Source organism: Capsicum annuum, chromosome 8, assembly GCF_002878395.1.
Source record: "Capsicum annuum cultivar UCD-10X-F1 chromosome 8, UCD10Xv1.1, whole genome shotgun sequence".
NCBI lineage: Eukaryota > Viridiplantae > Streptophyta > Magnoliopsida > Solanales > Solanaceae > Capsicum > Capsicum annuum.
This window is the reverse complement of record NC_061118.1, coordinates 113,964,412-113,975,678: the sequence shown is the minus strand read 5'-3', so window position 1 is coordinate 113,975,678 and position 11,267 is coordinate 113,964,412. Positions and strand designations below refer to the sequence as shown.

Sequence of the window (11,267 nt, the reverse complement as noted above, 5' to 3'; positions counted from 1 at the left end):
CCATCAAATCCAACAATAACTATATCATTAGTAGAAAAAGACAAATAACCATGAAATTACCTTTAAATTTATAATCTCACCTTGTTTGGTAGAGTCTCGTGCTGATAACGTGTTATGAAATATAAAACAATAAAGAAGAAAAGCAGTGAGAATAAAGAGAATAGTTGTTATTTCTCTTGAGGGATTATTAAGGAGAGAATTACAATGAAGGAAAACCTCTTTATTTATAAGGAAAACTAACCTTGGGGTTTGTAACTTTTCCATAAATATACATACACAATATATGGTAAAGTAGACATTCACTATATATGATACATTGTAACACCTATAAATATTTTCTCTCTCTTTCTAAAAGTTAATTTTTGGATTAATATATTGGTGTAACCTTCATCTTTTTTATTTCATATCCTCTTTCTATCTTTCTTTCCATGAAAACTCAATATATCAAGATTCTCGAGTCAATTCCTTATATTGTCACTCAACTTTGAAAAATATCCTACTAAAGATATCCTACTAAAGTCACTTATCTTTTTTTTTGTTCCAATAATGTCATTCAACTTTGAACATTTTCCTTACTAACAATTGCTAAAATAGTCCTTATTCTTTGTAAGAAAAATGAGCAAAATAGTCCTTTAAGTTAAACCGTGAATTTAAATAGTTTTTATTCTTTTATATGAAATATTAATAGGCCTCCAACTATATTTTAAATTTTTACTTCATTACATACTCCCTCTATCTCTTTTTAGTTGGGCACATTCCATTTTACACGATGATTAAGAAATTATAAATTGCATGAAAATTTTACTATTTCACCCTTCGGCAATATTAATGATATGGGCATAGAAATGAATATTGAAATTGGAATTGTTCACATTTTAATGTATACTATGAATTGTAGGGGTATCATGAAAAAATTAATCAATTCTATTTTGATCTAGTAAGTGATCAACTAATATGGGTCATTTATTTTTAGTAAGACGACCAACTAAAATGGGACGGAGGGAGTAATGAATTTAAAAAGACATATCATAATATTAAAAAATAAAAAATAAAAATAAAAAAAAATTGAGAGAAGTATTTAGTTTTTAAAGTCAAGTTGAAGAGGTAATATAGTTTTTTTCCCAAATAATGTGACAGGATTGACAAAAATAATGTCTAAAAATTTTAAAATTTTTAAATTACACAATGTTAATATGATTTTTTCTAATGTTATTTGATGTTGATTGATTTATGATATTATCATGATGTCCTTCATCAATATTTTAATTTATTATAGAAATTTTTTAAAATATTAATATATGATTGTTTTTCTACTAGCTAGAGAGCCGGGAGGTTGAAGGAATTCATCGTCTTTTATATGAATTATGAATTTTCTGACAATTATTTTTAGAAGAAACAAACAACTAAATTTGAACTATTTTATCAAAAAATAAAGATTAATCATAAAATAAATAAATAAATAAATAAATATAAAATATTATTTTATTATTTTATAGTCGAACTCCTAAGTATCAATCACACTTTTTGATGGACTACATTATTTTAATATTACAACTAGAAGTTAAATTAAAATTATACACACTATTTTTTATAGTTAAAAAGTTTTTGGTATTTCATATTGTTAAAGAACATGGATCATTCTAGTTTAAAAATTAATTTAAGGGCCTATTTTGATTAATTTTTTTTTAAAGAATAAAGACAATTTTAGCAATTATTAATTTGTAAAGAAAATGTACAAACTTGAATGACATTATTGGAATCAAAAAAAGATAAATGACTTTAGTAAGATACTTTCGTAAGTTGAGTGACAATATGAGGAATTGACTCCAAGATTCTCCCCACATCACAAACACACAAAATCTTTCAAATATTTAAAAATATTTGTCCGTTGTCATACTTTTTAATTTTATAAAGCAAAATCAATCAATTTTTAGAGTTTTCACCCCATTGTGATTTTTGTGAAAATAATGATTTTAGATTGTGATTTTGTGTATAAATGGATAAGGAAAGTGTATTGAAAACTTACGAAAAATTGGTTTAATAATTTCGATTTTCAAGATTCTCTTCGAAAGTTTTAGTTTTATCACATATAAGATCATTCTCAAAAATGAAAATAATAATTATAGCACATGTAGCATACTTTAGCCAAGGATATTTCAAGTTGCAACTCGTTTAAAATATTTGCAATAAAATATAACAGTTCGTTGATTGAATATGGTAATAAATATTTATCTCAAACATATATATTATAAAATTTGTTATTGAATATGGATATATGTATATAAATTTGAAGAAAAATGGTTATAGTTAAATATTTTTTATTAATTTTAAAGAGAGATATGGTTCTAAATAATTTTTTGCTACTTTTTTTTTTTTTTTAATTTAGAGTCCGTTTGGGATTACTGTTACAAAACTATTTATCTAAGAAGCACTTTTATAAAAGCTTTTCAGAAAAGTGCTTTTGAAAAAAGCAATTTGTGTTTGGTAAATTTATTTGAAAAGTAGTTTTGATAAACAGATTGTGTTTGCATAATCTTTTTTAAGAAGTGCTTTTTTTATTCAAATGACCAAAAAGGACATGTATCAATAGACTTTTACTACTAAAATTAATTTATAGAGAAGATTTATTATAAATATCTATTATAATATTTTTAACTAAAATTTTATTTTTATTTAATTGAAAAGCACGTACTCCAAAATTTTTAATCAATATTTATATACATAAATACATTAAAACTATTAATAATGCTATATTACTTAAATAATTTAAATATCACTTTAAAATATCAAACAAAAATAAATATAAAGATTATTTCATTAATTAAATCATTATTTATGAAAAAATTAACGACAAAAATAATTAGTCCTTCATAAATCACAAAATTCTCAATGATTTCATCCCTAATTTTACTATGCAATATCTCCATACTAGTAGAAGATCTGTCTTGTATTTCTAAAGGTATACCAGAAGGTTCATCTCCTTCTTTATACATGTAAACTACATGATAACAAATATGTCACTTTTCATAAATTATTTATTTAAAATTAAATATTCTAGAAACATTTACAAGTATTGTCAAAATATCATTTATTCTTGTAACATAATTCATCTGTCATTTGTTATTATTAATAGTAAAAAATAAAAGTTATATATTCTTTGGATCATCGTCAATGATTTTTTTAAATTTATTTAAAAAAAATGAGTGAAAATAAAATAATAATAATATATAAATCATAAATAAAATAAAGAATTATAATCTAAATATGAAGTATAAAATATTAAAATCAAACTTTAATCATACTGATAAGATATATATATGAGAGAGAAAGTAATAGAGATATTTTAGTCATGAAAAAAGTAATTTTGTGCTTCTGCTTTTTTTTTAAAATACTTTTACAAATTTATCAAATACCTTTATTTTAAAAAAAAATATTTTTTTCTCAAATTAAACGCTTGTTTTTTTTTTTGTTTTTTTTTATAGAAATAAGGAATCCAAAACAGATAAGTTAAAAGAGAGATGATGATTTTTTGGAACGTGAGTTTTAAATTAGTGGACACTGGAGAGAGGTTTCAAAATACACATTTGGCTATTAAAATGTCAATTATTTTAGGCTTTAACGTTTGGCTGTTTGCTAAAAACTTACGCTAAAAAATTGTGAATTTTATCTCAAGGTGGCATGTCAATTCCTCCTTATACATCTCCAAAAAGGCAAAAAACTTGATGCCCCTTTCACAAGGAAAGAATCTGAAACTGAGACTCAGTGAAATCCCAGAAAACATCAAAGGAGAAAATAGCTATGGATTCTGAAGAAGGAACACAACAACCCCAGCTAGTTCTGGCACACAAACTATTCCGTTTAACACATCCAGATGTCAATGACTTAGACAAAGTTCGTCTCCGTGAAGAAGTATTGGAAGCTGTACTCTCCAATGGTACATCTAATTCATAGATTTTTTTTTCTTGAAATCGAACTTTTTGTTTGTGGGTTTGTATTGATTTGTTTGTAAATGGGTTTTGTTTTTTCAGATATGGTACCGTTGTATGAAACCCTAGTTACTAATGGGGTTTTGAGTTTGGATCAGAAGGTTCTAGATTCTATGCGTGCTAAAAATTGTGATGAGCTCAAAAAACTCGATGACAAGTGAGTGCTTTATATCTGCATGTTATGTGATCTGTGATATTGCATCTTTTTCCTCTGCTGTTTTGCTGCATTTTAGTCCCTTTTCGTCTGTTTTGATTGGTTTATTTATTTATTTTTGGGGTCAAATGTTGGAAAATTGTTACCCTTTTGAACACACTAACAGGGAGCCAATTATAAGTTGGACCTAAATTGAGGAAAAAAAAAGTTGGACATAAATTTGTTTTCTTTCCGTCCCAATTTATATGATGTAGTTTCATTGGGCATGGACTTTTGAAATTTGTGGTTAATTTGAATTAAGCTTGAAATCATATTCTTTGGATGTTGATACTAATAAATTTGTTATTTACAGTTGATATATGGTTCATATTAATCTTTATTTTTACAATAGTGGAGAGGAAGTAATGGATGAGTACCTTGTGTACTGCTTAGTGGTTTCCATTTTTTGAAAAGGTCATTGTGTGGCATTTTTTGGATGAATACCTTGTGTACTGTTTTGAGCCAGATGGAGCATACCCGGTTGTGCTGTTTCAATTTTTTTTCCTTTAATTCATAGACAGGGAATGTGAGAGAAAGTTTTCTGGATTCTTTTGCATAAAATGGAGATTTATTGTTTTTTACACTTAAATTACACATCTAACTTGATAAATTTATCAAGGATTGCTGATGCAGAAGAAAACTTAGGTGAAAGTGAAGTTCGGGAAGCTCATTTGGCAAAATCATTGTTCTACGTTCGGATTGGTGACAAGGCAGGCTCTCTCTCTACATATCTCTCTGTCTCTCACTCATATAATTACTCAGAGTTAGCTTGTTCCACGGGGCAAATCTCAATCAAGCTCATTTGATTAAAATTCAGGAGAAAGCACTTGAACAACTCAAGGTGACCGAGAGCAAAACTGTTGCAGTTGGGCAAAAGATGGACTTGGTGTTCTACACCTTGCAGATGGGATTATTTGACTTGGATTTTGACCTCATCTCTAAAAGCATCGACAAGGCAAAGAAGTAGGAGTGTCTTACAAGCAGTTCCGATGCTATCATAATGATGTTATAAATGCCTTTTCTTGTTATTAAGCTAACTCCCAGTGTTTGTCTGACAGATTATTTGAAGTGGGGGGTGACTGGGAGAGAAAGAACAGGTTGAAGGTGTATGAAGGGCTGTTCTGCATGTCCACTCGTAACTTCAAGAAAGCAGCAGATCTTTTCCTAGATTCTATATCAACTTTTACCACATATGAGCTTTTTCCTTATGATACTTTCATATTTTATACGGTGCTTACGAGCATCATTACCTTGGATCGGGTTTCCTTGAAACAGAAGGTATTCACTTTTTACTCCCTCTCATATCTCTGTTTGGTAGGATGGGAATTTGTATACTTTGAAACTTGCGTTCTCTTGGAATATCCTGGATGTTACCGTGAATAATAATTTCATTTTGGTGGCATATATGTTGCAGGTAGTGGATGCACCAGAGATCTTGACAGTAATTGGAAAGATTCCATATCTGTCCGAGTTTATGAACTCATTATATGAGTGTCAGTACAAGTCATTTTTCTCCTCATTTGGTAAGCTTTTCCATTGTTTATTTTTGCTTTTCGTATGTTAAGTGTGCATTTGTAGTTTGTGAATATCTATATCCGAAAGGTAATGTAGATATGTCCTTTAAAACTGCGATGGATCCCTGATGCATTTTCTGGCGACTTTGACAGATAATAGTAGTGTTTGCAAGGTCTTGACTATTCATAATCCTTTTGGAAGTTTTAATCCTCAGATGGAATTGTGTTTTCGTTTTGGAGTACCTTGATAGTGAAATAGGTTGGACAACTGTTGTATAGACACCTAATTTCTCTCTTCATGTCTTTCTAATGTCTGCAAGGAGGTCTGGGGTCTAATGTTCTTTATTTGTCGTGTGAGTATTATAAGCTTGATAAGACCAAAAGAATGTTCTGGCACATATCAAAAGAACAAAAAAGATGCTGTTTCTGCACCTGATTTATATCATGATGGGAAGATTGTCGATATATCATATATCCACTATCAAAAGAAAATAATGTTAATATATCATGTATTACATCGTATTTTACTTCAAATAGAGTTACAGATTTGAATTGTCTTTTTAGTGTTCTTTGCTTTTTGAATACTAGTTTAGGATACGTGCGTTGCATGTGTATTTAATGTTAAAGAAGAAAATTACATGCATACAAATCAAAGCCTTGTTATTACGTAAGATAAAATTTATAGATCCATTGTATAAGATGTGCATCTGATATTTTGGCTGGCTCATTCAAGTGTCGTCACCACGACATCTCACAATTTTTTTTTAATTTTTTAAGGATTAATTATTTAACTGATACCTTTTAGTAAACGATTACTACTTTTATTCATACTTATTGTTTATTATCATCTATAACCAATTCACTCTGTATTAAAAATGAATTAATTTTTCATCATCACTTTACTGAAAAAACTTTTTTTTTTGTGCATTTCTTCCTACCCATCATCCTCTTTCTAATACTTTTTAATTTCACCAAGTCTACTTCAAATCCTTAACCTATTGACATATAAACATTATTCAAGACCAACAAATACTTAAAAATAGCTAATTAATGACAAAATTTTCTTTTAGGTAGTGGGATAAGAAGCATCCATGACAAGTCCACAAATACCTTCTTTCTAATCAACATCTCTTTACATGTGTATGTATCTGTTTTAACCCATTTACTGCTTCAAATTTATTTTATAATTCAATATTTTACCTCACTTGAATAGAACTGAAAACCAAAGCTACTCTCATCGATTGTCATTGATATCGATTGATTTGTCACAGCTTGTAAAAAGAGCCTTCTCGCTGTGGCCGACATATTTTCGTATCTTGTAATTAGCGCTAAGTGTGAAATAATGAGTGTGTTGAATTACATTTAAATATATTAAAATAATTAAGTTAATGGATAAGTTGGGTCATCAACCACCAAAGCTCGTTCATCAACTTCTCAATATTGTTAAACGAAAGAATTTATTGTCCTTGCTTGGGCTAAAACCAACTACAACTTTATGAATCTTTCTTCACCATATTACTCAGCCATGTCTATTGTCCTTTTGAGGATGGAGCTTCAGCGAGCATAATTGAACCTGAATAGACATATCAAACATTAAGATTTGTGGTGGAATGAATAAGATCTTTTAATTTCTAGAACATCATGTTTTTTTGAAATAAAATAGATGCGTTGAATAAAATGTTAAAATTGTAAACATTTAAATAAAGATGTTAAGATGGTAAATATTCTTTGTGGCATCATCTTCACACCTAATCAATAAAACATGTTTATGATGTTTCTTTGCAGTTAAATTGAGTTAATCAAGATGCATGACAACTAAATCTGTTGAATTCCTGATTAGTAAACTTATAAAGTCAAGAATAGTAGTATACATCCAACAAAATAATAACTTATGTATAGGTAAATATTTATTAACTTACAAGTTTAAGAAAAAATGTTGTCTGCTGAAGATGAAAAAAAAATTTAGTCGTAGGCAAGTTAAATAGTTAGGTGTAATTCTAAACTTTGTTTAAAGTTCTAAATTTAAAAGGAAGGCAATTAAATGGCTAATTTTAAATAGAGTTTTGATTGATTTAAAGTCCTAAATATAAGGAAAGTAATTATATGACAGTTTTGCAATATAATATTAAAAATTAGTAGTTGAACTGTTTAGTACAATTTTTTAAAAATTGCCTAATTATGGTACTGAGTGAAAAGAATTTTGTGGCCTTTTTTTTGGACTACCCAATGGAGCACGAAAAAACATCCCCCAAAAAAAAAAATTTATCATAAATTTAAAAAATTAACCATAATAACAAAAATCTTCTCTTTATTTAATGTAGGAAAGATTTGTACCAAATTTTATTTGCATACTGAAAAAAGCATCCTATTTTTATTAGAAAAGGTTTTTTTTTTTTTTTTTTTTTTGTAAAATTATGGTCTATATTTAATATCACTAAAATAATAGAAAAATAGCAAAAATACTATTTTGTCTAAAAAGGAGACTTTTAATGAAGGGCAAAAAATTCAAATTACTTTTCTAAGGGTCTTCACACTTTTAATATATTATAGATATAGATTATAAATGTATGGTGGCTTGTCTAAGAACCTTCCACCAAAAGTTCATCTTTGTTTAGTTTGACGCGGGGGGGGGGGGGGGGTGTGGTTTTTTTTGCAAATTCTTCCTAGGTTGCTTAGTCAGCTCGCTTGTTAGGTTGAATTCTCCTGAATTATTGAACTCAGGAGCTTGTGATTCTCATTGCAAATTCTTCCTAGGTTGCTTAGTCAGCTCGCTTCTTAGGTTGAATTCTCCTGAATTATTGAACTCACTCTTGGAGATAAGAGACCCCACTATGTTGGAATACACTGGGTATGTTGTTGTTGTACTGGTGGAGATGAGGGCAGTCGAGAGACCAGTTGTCGACACTTGCATAAAAGAAAAATTGACAGCTATCAATGTGCGTTGAGTGGTGTTAAAATATGATCTTAAGTATTGAGTTACAAGAGAGGTAGACATGCTATATCTGTTATATAATCATGATCTGTGATTCACCTATATGCTGATAGCTGCGGTCATTGCCATGTGGGCCGTGAATGATATATCAGTTGAAAAATGGTTGACTTTTACCTTAATGGTGGTTTCAGCCGGCTTGACGGAGCATATTAAATTGGATCGCTACTTGCAACCACACTTCAGATATTATATGAGGGAGGTCAGAACAGTTGTGTACTCCCAGTTCCTGGAGTCCTACAAGAGTGTTACTATTGAGGCCATGGCCAAGGTTTTTGGGGTGTCTGAGGATTTCATCGACTTGTGAGTGCTATTTCATGCTTAGCTATATAATAGATCGTAGATTGACTGTAGAACATTTGTATTCACTATAGATTGTGTAACAATACATTTCTGTTTCAATTCAGGGAACTATCTCGGTTCATTGCAGCTGGGAAGTTGCATTGCAAGATTGATAAAGTAGCAGGAGTATTGGAAACTAATCGTCCTGATGCAAGGAATGCTCTTTATCAGGCAACGATCAAGCAAGGGGACTTCTTGTTGAACCGCATTCAAAAGCTTTCTCGTGTCATTGATCTCTGAAGCCGTTAAACCATTCAACTCTGAAAATCTTTGGTGGCATGTACTTTTACCTTTTCATTTTGAGCTCTAGGAGTACCATTTAGTAATTTTTTGAAATCAAGAGATTTTCTGTGCCTGGATTGAAGTGTTTCAAAGCAGCCATGCACCTTAAAAGAGCCCTCCCAAGTATCATAAATCTTTTCGAGTGCACACTTGCGTCCAAGGTAGCTTTTCTTCTACTTACCTTTTTGTCATATACTTTAAGGATAGGTGTTTTGCAGTCTTTGATAGGAAATCAGACATGTTAGAATCATATTAATTTTCAAACACAAACACGTATTCTCTTATTAAAGTAAAACGATCTGTGGATAAAATAGTATCTCGGTGTTTTTTCTGAACGGAATCAATCATCTCGATATCCAAGTCGAATTGCCCTTCACGACACATACCCATATTACACTCTTTTCATCATAGTATGTCTTGAATTTCCGCATATTAATATCTTCGGACTTAAAAGCAGTGGCCTTAAATCTACATCCTTGGTCTTTACGCCTGCAACAAACTCACCACGTCGTTTTTGTTAACTTAGTGACATGGTACTCCCTTGCCCAATTGTAATGTGAAACTTAAGCGCCCTTTGCACCTCCTTTGTCTTGAACAATATGCCTTTTTCATAACAAAAATTACTGATTTTGAAAAACCTTGTGATTCACGCCACGCACCTAGAAAAACAATCTCACGATAATAAAATTTGGGTATATGCATTGATGATGACATGGCTACTAACTGTAGATTCGGTGGTGGCGAAGATTCTTCCACATGAAGCGAACTCCTGGACATTGGTCATGGTGACCAATTGAGAATCATGAATTCATCATCATTGGATGATGCTACAAATGGTCTCCAGATACATCAACATTAGGCAAATCATCATTATCACTGTAAACTTGATCGATAATTTGATTGATCAAGTGGAAATATTAGGCTCACCTTGCGTAATATTTTTTCTATATGTGCAAAAAAATATAAATCCTTGCTATATATATTAAAATTACTTACATTAAACTTTAAATGGTGCACATATCGATAATACTCAACTGTACCAAAACTAGATGAGGCATGAACATTTGAGGATGTTCCAGTATTTTCCATCAGTTCAAATCATGAGGATTGTCCAAAATAGTGATTTATTCCATAACTTGGAGCAATATTCATCTTATTCTGAAGAAAACTTCAATAAAAGTAAATAATATTCAAAGACTAAAATTGATATTATTCGAATTTGTTAGTAGAAATAACACAAATTAATAGGCATTACCATTACCAATCATTTTCATTAATAGATTCATTTAAATCAAAATCATATATGCAGGTAAGAATATTTTGGTATTGAGTTATATGAGAAAAATCGTACGACAGAGTTACGGGGACTCCATCAGGGTTGTTACGATTTTTCTATTGAGGATGAACATCATTTAGTAAAGATAGTTTATATTTTCGCATCTTATTATGATTTATCTTAGTCAGATGATGATGCCTACTGAGTACCCATTATTTTGGTACTTATACTACACTTCTGCATCTTTTTCTAATGCAAATCCAAGTACTAGCTGTCGTTTCTAACATTCTATCCAGCATATTTTAGAGTTCGGAGATAGAATGAGCTCTTGGAGCTGGAGCTGAGTCTCTCTCCTTCTGCTACTTTTAGGACAGTTTTTCTTTTGAGACTATTTGTATATTAATACTATTAGTACTCTTATTCTTTTGATTAGTGGCTCTTGTAGCAACCTTACTAGGTCGTGGGATACTCTTTTGCTATTTTCTCCTTCTTATTCATATGTATGCCATCGTACTTATATTTTATCGCCTACAATCTATTTGTATGCATAATTTTGATATTCATTATACCTTCCACCAACTAGCCATTACTTGTCGTTTTGGGTTACGATTTGACTTACCTATTAGTGGATTCATGTAGGTGCCATCATAACCTCAAAAATTGGGTTGTGACACGTGAAATGTGG

General features: G+C 30.1%; 1 protein-coding gene across 2 annotated transcripts; it reads left to right on the top strand.

Annotated features, from left to right (window-relative positions):
* Nucleotides 1–3,505: 3,505 nt before the first annotated feature.
* Nucleotides 3,506–9,453, top strand: LOC107839080 (26S proteasome non-ATPase regulatory subunit 6 homolog). Of its 2 annotated transcripts, XM_016682429.2 has the most exons (8): nucleotides 3,506–3,934; nucleotides 4,029–4,143; nucleotides 4,799–4,889; nucleotides 4,997–5,142; nucleotides 5,238–5,457; nucleotides 5,594–5,702; nucleotides 8,817–8,985; nucleotides 9,090–9,453. In XM_016682429.2, the coding sequence occupies exons 1-8, from the start codon at nucleotides 3,799–3,801 to the stop codon at nucleotides 9,262–9,264; spliced, it is 1,161 nt and encodes a 386-aa protein (XP_016537915.2). In that variant the 5' UTR covers nucleotides 3,506–3,798; the 3' UTR covers nucleotides 9,265–9,453. The 2 variants fall into 2 exon arrangements, with proteins under 2 accessions (XP_016537915.2, XP_047251758.1); XM_047395802.1 differs by lacking the exons at nucleotides 8,817–8,985; nucleotides 9,090–9,453 and adding an exon at nucleotides 6,764–6,921 and having other exon boundaries at nucleotides 3,597–3,934.
* Nucleotides 9,454–11,267: the final 1,814 nt, after the last annotated feature.